This window comes from Leucopleurus acutus, assembly GCF_964270905.1.
Source record: "Leucopleurus acutus genome assembly, chromosome: 4".
NCBI lineage: Eukaryota > Metazoa > Chordata > Mammalia > Artiodactyla > Delphinidae > Leucopleurus > Leucopleurus acutus.
In genome coordinates, this window is record NC_139146.1 from 37,730,437 (window position 1) to 37,742,675 (window position 12,239).

The 12,239-nt window shown below is 49.2% G+C and overlaps 1 protein-coding gene across 2 annotated transcripts in view; it reads right to left on the reverse strand.

Annotated features, from left to right (window-relative positions):
• The window catches only part of SLC2A9 (solute carrier family 2 member 9), a 184,869-nt gene that overhangs the window by 16,592 nt on the left and 156,038 nt on the right, over positions 1 to 12,239 (reverse strand). Inside the window, exon 11 of one of the 2 annotated variants that reach the window (XM_082837699.1) lies at positions 5,802 to 5,929. The exons of the other annotated variant lie outside the window; for it this stretch is intronic. Within the exon in view, the coding sequence (XP_082693825.1) occupies positions 5,802 to 5,929 (128 nt within the window). The remainder of the gene's footprint in view (positions 1 to 5,801; positions 5,930 to 12,239) is intronic. 2 annotated transcript variants of the gene reach the window in all.

The following is a 12,239-nucleotide window of genomic DNA, read 5'->3' on the forward strand; positions in this document are numbered from 1 at the left end:
CCCCTCACATGCTTCTCTGTCCGTATCACATCTCCCTCTGTCTCCCTCTCATAAGAACACTTACGATAGCATCTGGGGCCACCGTCTCAAGATCCTCTACTTAATCACTTCTACAAAGACAACTTTTCCATATAGGGGAACACTTGCGGGTTCCAGGGATTAGGACCTGATATCTTTGGGGGCCATCATTCAACCTGCTACACCTGGATTCACACATTCATGAATCCCTTATGATTTGCACCTGTGCTGGGCTGGGGACTGGGCTGTGGACACCAGAGCATTTCAGCTGGCATCTTGAACCTGAGCGTTAAGGGCTGGACGACCTTGGACAAATCAAAGACGTGCCCAGCCTTACGCATCTCAGCTGTACGATGCCCCACAGGTGGCAGCACCTTGTGAGCTACACCCATGGGGATGAGATGTTTCTGTGCACCGGCATCTGTCTCTCACTCTGCTTCTCCCAAGACAGTGTAGTATCTCGTTTTATCTGTACAACCATCCCGTGGACCATTATTTCCATTTTAATTGAAATGGAAACTGAGACCCCCTAGGAGTGAAGGACCCGGGGGGTGGGCTCCTATGGGTGCTCAGCACCGCGTCGTGGCTCGGAAGGGTCTTTGTGGCTTTGCTGCACGGTCACTTCCACCACCCACCCACACGAGCCAGGTGTGCAGCAGGGGTGGGAATCCCTGTGGCCAATGCCGGGGTGGAACGCTCGGGACTGATGGGTTGCTACTCCTGGCAAAGGTGAGTGTGTCCCAGCGGAGCGGGCGGGAGGAGAACGGGACTCACTATCCACCAGCAGCCGGAAGCAGCTGCGCAACAAGGGTGTGTCTGCGGTTCTGACGTCAACGATAAAGCTCGGCATTTACACTGGAGTCGAGTCCTCACTTACATCTGGGCCCAAAAGTGCGACCTCGGCATCTAAGCTCTCCCACGACTGGGGACGAATTTTCCTGCCTGGCCCTCCTCCCGATAATACTCCTTCTACACCCCGACACCCTCGGCCACTCTGGACCACTTGGCGCCTCTACACTCAGGATTTACCTCCACAGATCTGAGCCTTTGCTCACGCTGTTGCCTCGGCCTGGGATGCCCTTCCTCTCCATCACAACGGATCTAAGTGCCCCTCATGCTTCAAGGCTGCGCTCTGTGCCTCTTCTCTGAGATGCCTCCCGGGCCGACTGCTGCAGCTGGGATAACCTCCCTCTTGTGAGAACTGCTTGGTGTGAGCCCCCTGGGGTTCATACCTGTCCCCTCCCACAGCCCACCACTGCCCTGGCTTAGAGCCTCCCAAGGCTCTGTCCCCAGACCTTCGAGCAATGCCTGGCATGTTGTAGACTTGGCAAGCGTTTATAGAATGAATGAATAAATGAATGAATATGTGCATTTTGAAGTCTAGGTGGTTTTTCGGGGGTGGGGGCGCCCTGGAGGGTTTAGAGAGACTGGGCTTTGAATGTTGGTCCTACTCTTCTGTAACAGTGTGATCTTGGCCCGGTCGTGACACTCAGTGTTACTTCAATGAGACCAAGTGTGTCCTGTGCCCCGTTGTAGGTCCTTGACAGACGTTACCTCTCACTCAGCCATTCATTTGGTCGAGACCAGGCCTCAGGCCACACATCTGGATACAGCGTAGCTTAGGGCCCGGCCTGCAGGCTCTGGTCGCCTTGTTCCGGAGACAGACACAGAAGTTCACCCTCATAGGCCCATAGTGTTGGCCGGTACAAGGGGCGGGCTCTAAGGATTGGATTTGGAACGATGGAATCACCCACCTCCAGCGGCCCTGAGACTCCTGTATTCAGAGGACTCCAAGCGAAGGCTTGCTGACGGCCTGGCAGAGGGGCAGCGAGGGGATTCACGCACTCACAGCGGGTCCCCTGCCTACACTGGGTTGGGCCAGGTCCTCACAAGTCTCGTTTCCTCACGAGATCCTGCCAGCTTTTCACGATGTCCTGCAGACATTTCCAGGCAAGGTCAAGGTCAAGGTCAGGTGGTCCCTTTCTGATGTGGGACCCATGCCTCTCTCCAGCTCTAGTCCCAAATGCCAAAGGCAGTGATGCGATATGCGCCCAGCACCTCCCAGGGAATGGATCAGAGACCTGTGTTCCAGGCCTTCCCCAGCCACTTGTCTTTCTTTGCCACCCCCTGTACTTCTCCCTGCATTGCCCCAAGCCCTGAACCCCAAGCTTATAAAGAGTGATTCTCCCAACCCTCCCATGACACCTGTGCCCCGACTTGTCTGAGAGGAAACAGCTGGTCTGGATGTTCTAGATGGGCTTGCAGATGCGTATCATTTGTGCCTGGTGGGACCCCGGCTCTTTGGGAGGTGGCACCCCTTCCACCCCTTAGCCCTTAAACCAGGCTGAGCCCTCCCTCGCCTTATTCCCCTGCTCCAGGCCAGGCTCTCAGCATCCCCGGAGCTGACTTCTCTATGAGATTATCCTGAAAGCGCGAATGGATGCATTTTTACATGTGGTGACAGTCTTAGCACACGGCTCTTGCAGGAGGTACATTATAACTCTCGGAGTCCTGGTCCTACTTTGCCCTCAGAGACGTATCATGGCAGGGTGACCCAGCATGAGCTGTGACCCCAGGAACCTCTCAGGCTCCCGGGGTTCCCAGGCAGGTGAGCGCCGGGCTGGAAGTGAGCCAGTTGGAATGAACATGATCCCCCAACACGTCTTCAAGGCCATCAGAAATTGGGTTATTGTGAAAGGAGCGTGAAACCGGTAAAAGCCCTGTGGGTAGAGGAAGAGCGCAAGTCCGTGGCCATGACCATGTTCTTACTGAGCTCCGGTGCCTCGGGCAAGTCTCCCAAGCCTGCTGAGCCCAACTTTCCTCCTCGAGAAGTGGGCTCCCTAGCTCCCTAGTCCCTCATCAGGGAAGGACGCAAACTTTCTGGCTCTTCCCCTTTGGGACACAAGGCAGCGTGCATTTCCCCTTAGGTAAGGTGTGGCCGTGTGACTTTCAATCACGGAAAGTTGCACAGAACACACGTCACTGCCATGCCAAGGTCTTAACTGGCAGGTGTGAGACCTGCCACATTCCCTCCACCTGGCATGGGGGCAGTTATTTCAGAGAGAAGGGTCCTGCCAGCCAACATCCCTGAGTCGGGAAGCTGTGGGGCAGAATCTCTAGTCTCCCCTGCAGTGAACATTACCACTATCCCAGGTGGTTTAACACCACTGAGGCTTGGGGGCTGTTTCTTCCTGCAGCAAACCCCAGCCCATCCTGACTGATACACGGGGCTGATAAGACTGTCCATGCAGTGGTGTGACTGCACATGTGACCTGGTACATAGTAAATGCCCAGTTGTGGTCACTGTCCTCTCCTCTACCCTTTCCTTGACATGTAAGCCAGCTGCGTATGTTGAGCTAGCATGCACTGAGCACGAATCTGGGCCAGACTCACTGGACTAAGAAAATATCTCAAGGTAAATGCAGTACCGCGTTTCTACTTGGGAGACACTGTGTATGGGCTACAATTTGCCAAATGAACAATGTGAAATAAAAGTCACAGAAATCCGATTTCAGCTGGAGACCTCTCTGAGCGGTTTGTGTGGTATGTGTGTGTGTGTGTGTGTGTGTGTGTGTGACTGTGTGCTTAAAGATAAATTAACTACTCAACCCCAGGTCAAATGGGCTTTTAAAAGAGTCATCTGCTTATAACCAAAGGTTTTTTCCTCCCGTGTCTTACCGATGAGGGTGAGAGAAGGGGTTCCAACCTGGCTCTGTCATTTCTCTGAGCATCTCTCTGAGGCTCCTGGTCTGTAAAGGGAGAAATACAGACCCTACCGCCCAACACTGACAGGGCTGAATAGCGCCTGGCACTCAGCAAGCGCTCAGTAAACACTAGCATTAGTGGCATGTCAGTGCTGTTAACTCCCAAACTGCAGCAGGAAAGTGAGATGCCCTTTTTTGGTCTGGGGGTCCAGAGGTCTTTCATGCCCCCCAAAATCGCTCAGAAGATGTGGCCTACTTCCAGGACACATAAAGCTTAGTTGTGGGTTGTGTGAAGGCTCTAGAATATCTCACTTAACTTGTAAGGGTGGTGGGGAGATGTGCGTTGGCAAGGAAGCGATTTAAAGTGAATTTTCCCCACAATAATGAATATTGTACTGACCCCCTGGCTCTGCTGGCTTTGAACCAAAGCGGAAAAAGCCATTTAAGGTTTGAAGTCAATTGAAAAGACAACTTGTGTTCTGGGCCCAGCTGAGCGAAGGCACCCCGAGGATAGAGTAAATGAACGAGGAACCGTCTCTAATTCTCTGGTCCATGGCCTCCCCGTGGCACTTACGTTTCAGAGATGCAACGGCTGTAGCTGAGTCAGGATGCTTTAAAAGTTGCAAAGTGCGTCAGCCCCTAACTCTGAGGCTGAGACAGAGTGGCACATGGAGAATGTTGACGAGGAAGAGGGGGCAGGGCAGGGCCACCGGGTTGGACAGTGACTCAGGACCTGGGGCTGACCCCGTCTACTCCCTGAGCCTCAGCTTCTCTGCAGGATGGAGAGGATGAGAAACCACAGCTCAGGGCTGCATGAGGGTGACGTGAATTCATAAAGCCACGTGCAGGGGGGCTGGTGCAGAGTAACTGCGCTACAGTCGGGGATGCAGGAGTACCCATCACGTGGCCTGCAGCTGGGCCACTGACCTTCACTCAGCCCAGCCTGCAGCAGAAGCTCTGGAATGTGCTGGGCTTGGCACTAGTTAATGAAAAGAGGAGGGTTGAATTAGGCCCTGAAAATGGATGGTGGGTTCCTTCTCAGAGGTTTCTGATATATTCTCACCTTCACCAGTGGTGTCACCTGCTCTCTGGGCAGCAGGGAACCCTGGTGGGAATTAGGGCAGAGAAGCTTGACCCTCCCTCCTAGAATGTAGCTGGGCCCCTTGCTCTGTGCGGAACACTTGTAAAGTCCTTGTCTTTGTGTTCCTGGCCCTGGAGAACTCTCAGATGTTATTTCTTGCCTCTGTTGTCTTTTTTGTTCCTTCTGTTCCAGCCACACTGGCCCCTTTGCTGTTCCTTACACAGTCCAAGCATGGCCCTGCCTCAGGGCCTTTGTACTTGCTGTTTCTCTGCTTGGACATCTCCATTCCCAGGCTGCTCTCTCACTTCACTCAGGTCTCTGCTCTGAGGTCACCTCCTTTGAGAGGCCATCCCTGATTGCCCCACCTAAAATAGCATGTCCACCTCTGTTGTTGCTTCCCGTTTCAGCTCCAAGACCATGGAACACAGGCTTTAGTTCCCCTCTATCCTCATTGCCTGAAACAGTGCCAGGCACAAGGTAGGGACTCAGTAAATATGTGTGGAATGGATGAGTGAGTGAATGAATAGATTCTTTATGCAAAAAGAACTTGTAACTGATTCCTGAGTTATCATTCTCCTGTCAAGGGTGGTCACCCTTGGGACAATGACCCCATTAGCTGTGGTGATGCTGGCGACAATGAGGATGCTACGTGCATGGTGCATGGCAGGGTGGCAGCGTGCCCTGGAGATATGACACGGACCTTGTCTCACACCAGGACGAGTGCACTGTAAAAATGCAGGTTTGAGATTCTCCCCGAGGTTTCCCTGCAGACCCTCAGTGACGGGAAGCCCGCTTCTTTTGAGATGGCCCTTAGCATTTAGGAGCAGCTCCCGGACCACGCAGGAGGGAGAGAAAGGATTAAGGATTTAGGCCAAACTACATTTTTGCCATCCTTGGGTCAATAGAGTTTCCACTTGAGAGAGGCTCAGCGTCTGCGTTATGAGTCATCCATCACTCGAAGGGGATCTCACGAGCAAGAGCCCCCTTGCTGGTCATACCTGAATGAACGGGAAGAGGAGCCCGACGGCAAAGTTGGAGAGCCAATTGACGGTTCCTGCCACGGTGTAGGCAGCTGGCCGCTGTGACTGCTGGAAGAACTCGCCGGTCAGGATGAAGGGGATGCCGCCTGCAACCAGAGCCAGGGCACGGATTAGGAAGGTCAGGCCGCCAGCACCCGTTTCTATGTGGCAGGGGACCGCCACCCAGTAAGAGCCGGCTCTACCTGGGAGAGTGATGCCTTTGGGAGTGGGTGCTGGAGTTACAGCCTGTAACCCCTAAAGGTAACATAAACCATTCCTCTGAGCTGGCCCACCCAAATGAGAGACGAGTCATCCTCTTGGCTTTCCAAATGGCCTCTGAATCAAGCTGTGCTCCTCCACAGACTGAGTACGATGTGTATCAACATGACGTACCAGGCGACTGACACTGAATATATTGTGCTAGGAATGCTTATAATTTATCTTCGGAACAACTGAGTCAGCCAGGTATTGGCTACCATATTCCCTGGATGAGAAAACTGAAGCGCAGAGAGGTTACTTGACTTAGCCAAGGTCACTCAGCTCCTGAGTAGCAGAGCCGAGATTCAGGTTTGGGACTCGACCTCCAAATCTCAAGGTTTTTCTGCTAATCGTTGCTTGAGAGGAGTCCTTACCTCCTCTCGATTGGATGCCTGGTGGGCCCCAGTCCCTGAGTCGCCCCAGCAGTGGAGCAATAGCAGAAACATCATTGTCATGGGGCGGGACAATGCTTTATTTTGAGAGACTGTCCTGCGTGATTGCAGAATGTTTCTCACCCCTTGCCTCCAGAAGCCGGGAGTGCCCCTCGTCACCATGGCAACCCAAACTACTTGGTCACATTTCCCAGTGCCCTCTGGGCACCACACCTGGCTGAGATTCTCTGAGTCTGCACCCTCAGACTGTGACCCTGAGTGGGCCCTGTGACCACGTGCAGGACCTGGGGTTCAGGATGACACCCCCATTCCCCGCCGTCCTCAACAGGAGTCTCCACTCGAATCAGACCTACACCTTGGAGGTCCACAGAAAAGACAGGACGGGTAGTAGAAGAGGAAACCCTGAGGGCCTTTGCCCATCTCAGTTTGGGAACCACCAGGCTCATTCCATCAAGATTCGGTGATTATTGTCTGTGCTGGGGCTGGTCCCACAGTCTTGGAGGAGAGCGGCAATGCCCCTGCCCTGCTGAGACTCCCTCATCTGGTGAGAGAGACAAGGTGACTTGTTTCTTACAAAGGAAGTGAAGGAGCAATAGATAATCGCAGCACGTGATAAGCACTGGAGGAAATGCTCAGGGCAGTGGAGGGGGTGGGGATCTAGGTTAACAGTTGTGGGGAGGGCCCTCCGGGCAGGTGACAGTGGAGATGTGGCTTGAAGGAAGAGATGCATCTTGTGAAGATTTGGGGAAGATCTTGCTAGATTTGGGGAAGATCATGCCCTGGAGGGATGGGAGGGCTGAGACCCTTCGGGGTGAAAAGGACTGGGTCAAGGTCCAGAACAGAGGCCAGTCTGTCTGGACACCTGAGGGAGGGTAGAGAGGCATGGAACGAGGTGGCAAAGGTGAGCAGGGCCAATTAAGCAGCCTCTGGAGACCAAGGAGAGGGGTTGCCACTGAAGAGAACCAATGAGGGGGTTGAAGTAGGGGTTGATGCGATCAGTTTGCATTTTGTAGAGATCACTGCTGCTTGACCAGAGGATGCAGGGCTGGGTGCAGGAGGAGGATGGTTGTCTAGAGCGTTCAGATGGTGGCGGTGGGGATGGAAGGAAGGGGCCGAATCTGGGAATTCTCCATCCCATGGACGCAAAGCTTTTAGAGAGAGCGCTGCATACAACTGCAGCACTCAACATCAAGTTCAACCCAAGGTCACAGAGAGGACCACCTCAAGTCTGTGTCTCTCCAGAGTTTTCACAACAATCACCCAGCATGCTGCCAGCAAGCCTTGGACTCCACACCTCAAAAATGACTCAGAATGGACCACCCCCGACCCCTCGCTAGACTGTGAGGTCTCCAGGGCAGGCAGCATCTCCATTTGCCTGACAGAGAGTAGACAGGCGATTGGTATTTACTTACTTGAATTAAATGCTCAACATTTAATTTTGAAAAGCTTTGATATGCAGTTTATTACAAAAGGGGGAGTCTCTTTATCTTAAAGGTATCTATCAAAATGTGCAGGAACAATGATTGCATGTTGAAATGTGCTAAAACCAACCTTAGGTCTGTAGAGCATGTGATATTGCGTTGTTGGAAAGCGTATGTGTCACACACCCAGTTGGTCCTGCAGATAACACTGCCGTGAGCCTTGCTGCATATCCCAGGGGGCAGTTCACAGCTATTCTGAAGCCTGAAGAGGGTTGAGGGCTGGTGTTTCACCTTCCCTGACTTTCCTAGGTGTGTTTTGGAAGCATCTGTGGATAACTCAGTTAACATTGGTGCACCAGCTTCCAATGGAGCAGAACATTGACGAACCTGCCTCCCTGTACTTTCTTTGTGGCTTCAGGGCTGAGGCCATGACTTGTTTATTGGTTATGGCCCTCCTCCCAGCACAGCACCTAGGACACACATACCAGGTGCTCTGTAAAGGTTTTCAGGATCAGTGGAGGAATGATTAAGATACCCTGGGGTTCACAGGACATCTACATCACGTCTCTGTTTCCTTCATCAGGCCTTCAGACCACCCCCAGAGAACAATAATAAGCAACCATGAGGATCCTACACAGCTCACTGTGCTGATGGGTTTTCATTTCCATTATTTCCTTTGAACCTCACAACCAAAGAAGGTGGTGAGGCATAGTGGGCTTGGGCTCTGTTGTCAGTAAGAACAGGTTGAAGTCCTGGCTCCACCAGATCCCTCTAGAATGCAGATCTCTCACATGTGAAGTATGATAGCAGGGACTTACTGCTGAGGGTACTTGTGAGGATTAAATGAACAATTGTGTGCAAGTACAATTGTGTGCAAGTCTTAGTATAAGTCTGCCCCATGAGAAGTACTCAATAAGTGTTACCTACTTAATAATTGTTAGCTACTATGATAATAGTTTAAAACTCCTCTGAATTATTTCCCCCCTTTTTATGAGTTAGCTGAAGCTCAGAGAAGGGGAGTGACAAGCCCAAAGTCTCTTAACAAGGAGTGATGGTGATAATGATGATGGTGATGGTAATGATGATGATGATGGTGGTGGTGATGATGGCAGTGATGGTGATGATGGTAATGATGATGATGGTGATGGTCTTGATGATGATGCTAGTGATAATGATGGTGATGATGGCAATGATAATGATGGGGATGGTCTTGATGATGATGCTAGTGAGGATGGTGATAATGATAATGATGCTGGTAGAAATGAAGATGATGGTGGTAATGATGATAATAGAGATAGTGGTGCTGCTGCAGTTGCTGAATGATGGTGGTGGTAACTATGTGACAGGCATTGGGAAAAGCATTTGACATACATTATTTCATTTAATTATCACTGCTATGTGGTAGTTACTACTATCATTTTTTTCCCATTTAACATATAAAGTAACCTAGGCCTAAGAAAGTTAAGTAATTTCCTCAAATTACATCACTAGTGGGACTCAAACTCAAGGCTGGGTGACTTCCAAATTTGAGTCTTAATTACTCCATTGTGAAGGAAGCAAGTGTAAGACACTAACAATCTTTAAAATATGTGAAAGGAACTTAGCAGTCTTCATGGTTTTATTTGAATGCTCTCCCAAGTCCTGGAATTCACTTGTTTCTCTTTTGCCTAAAGGCATGGGTGGCCTGATTTCCTGAGTCTCTCATGGTCTGATTCTTTGAATCCAAGGTAAAATGAGAAGGAATGGGGTTTGATAATGGAAACAGAACAGGTTTCTTGCAGGTCCTCTATCTTTGTTTTGCTTTTCAAAATGAAAATAATTTTATCATTTTTTTCTGATTATCATGAGTAATATTTGCTCCTTTTAAACAATTAAGGAAAGCATGCAATATAGAAAGGCATAAAAAGAAAACAAAAGTCATCCCTAAACCTTCCACCCAGGATTGATCCCCATTTTTATTTCGGTACTTGGCAAATTGAATGTTGCTATAAAAAAACCTAGAGCGAGTCTGATATTTCTGCTTTAGTGATTGGCTTTTTCTGCTTGAAGCCCCGAAGGCATCTTTCCTTATCCTTGAAGTTTATTAACTTAACTATGGTGGGTCTTGTGTTGATCTTCCCATAACCATCTTTCTTAGAACATGGTGTGTCCCTCTGACTACAGATTCACTCTTTATTCATTTCTTAGGTTATACTTTTGAAAACTTCTGTTCTACATGTTGGATTCTTTATTCTGAGACAACTGTTATCCTCATGTTGGATCAACTTTGTCTCTCTTCTGCACCTACAGTCTCTCAAATGACTTTATTCTCTTGTTTTCTGCATACATTCCTCACGCCCTGGGCAATCTCTTCCCTCTTTCTCTTCTCCCTCTTCCTTCTTCCATGTGCCATGTTGGTGCTTGCCCTGTGCTCCTGTTCTCCTTTCCTCCTTTTGTCTTCTGGGTTGTCTTGTCTTTCAAGTCACAGTTTGAGGTGTGAGTATGATCTTCCACTAACTTCTATAAAAGGTGGGAATGGGGTTGTAGGCGGAAGGTGGTGAGGGCTGCCGGAAGCCCCTTCTGGGAGGTCTGGGCTCTGCTTTTTTTTGTGATGTGACCTGCAGAACCCATTCCACAGGGTCAGGGGGATTTTCTACTTCTGTGGGCTTCAACTGGTCTTCTCAAATTAGGACAAAGCCTTGGAAATTGAGAAGCCCCAGGGCCTTTGAGGTTTGCTGTGGGGGAAGGCATCTTTTTATCTTTCCCCAGGATTGCTGACTCACTTCCTTACTCTATTCCCCTCACAGATTAGGATGTTAGTGTGAGAGTTCTTAACCGTTTTTGAATCCCCTTCTCTGGTTAGTGATGTTTCTAAGGAGTGGAGACCGAATTCTAGCCCCACACTAGAATTACCCTTAATTGGTGCAAATTTTCAAAGTCTATGGTATAATTTTATTGTTTGGTTGATGGCCAGTTTTTTTCAGTGTAAAGATTTGTTTGGTTGTTATTACTGTTTTTTTTTCAAAACAAATTTTTTTTTTCTGCTCATTTCATTAGATATTTGGGGGAGGGAGATCCTATAACCAGGCTATACATGACCGTATTTACCTGAAATCTCTTTATGATTAGGTTTTTAAAACCAAGGTATTGGCGTTCCTTTTGGTAGGTGTGTAGATGCCGCTTATATTAAAATTATATGCTTCAAAATTAAAGGGCAGTTGAAGACAATACTTTTGTGTAAAGGATTGTGACAAGGGGACGCCTTGTTTAAAATGATCTGTTTGGGGGCCTTTTATTTTGTGGACATTATTATTTGAGAAAAGATTTTACATGCCTGATCTCATTGACTCTTTCTTCACGACCAAACTATGAGTTATGAATTATTATTACAGATTAGGAAACTAAGACTCTAGAAGACGAAGGGCCTTACCTAAGTCACTAGTCCCACTTGTAAGTGTTAGAGTTGGATCTTTTGACTGCAAACCCTGCTTTCTTTTGACTGCAACTTTCAGCTAAAAAGGATAGAAAGATGACAATGAATTTGTACTGTTGTTTCCCCGTATGCCTGGATACAGGATGGAAACAAGACATATTACAGCACTCAATACCTATTGCCTAATCATACAATACAACTTAAACACTGAAGATAAGCCCCAATGATGACATCTCTTGGTCAACATATCTTGTTATCTTATTTGGCAATTATTTGTTATTTTATTTGGCTATCTTATTCTGGATTCCCCCAGAAGCAAACCCTGACAGTAGTTTATGTGTGAGTTGATCCTAGGAAATACTAGTAAAAGTGTGGGTAACTGAAGGAAGTGAATAAAAGATATGTCATCAACAAGTTACCACTCTGGGCAACCAGAGCTTACTCCAATTGGAGACCCTTGGGAAACTGTGGAAAACACATCTCAGAGCTGTCCCATCTGAGAGGCAAGGGAGCTGGGTATGGGTCCACCAAACCTGTCAGTCATCGACTGAGGGCTGCTCTTCGGGCAGCGCTTTTGGCGGCCATAAGATTGGGCTAAGTGACGTCTGTAGGCCCTCAGGGTAAAGGTGCATGTGGTGGTAGCTGCAGGTCCTATTGGGATGCCCTGAAAGGGTTCGGGTTAGGGTTAGAGGGGATTTGAGGAGGGACACCAATCATCTTTGCTACTGACATCTATTCTCCAGGCGTTAGACTTCACGATGGCCACTGCAATATGTATGTCTGAGCAGTTAAGTGTTTATATCTTAGACATCTTAGTATTTGCTTCAGGAATGGGAGTAGAACACCACGATTAAGAGCATGGGTGGGATGTAACACTATGGTTAAGAGCATGGGGTAGGGTATCACACTATGGTTAAGAGCATGGGTGGGGGGT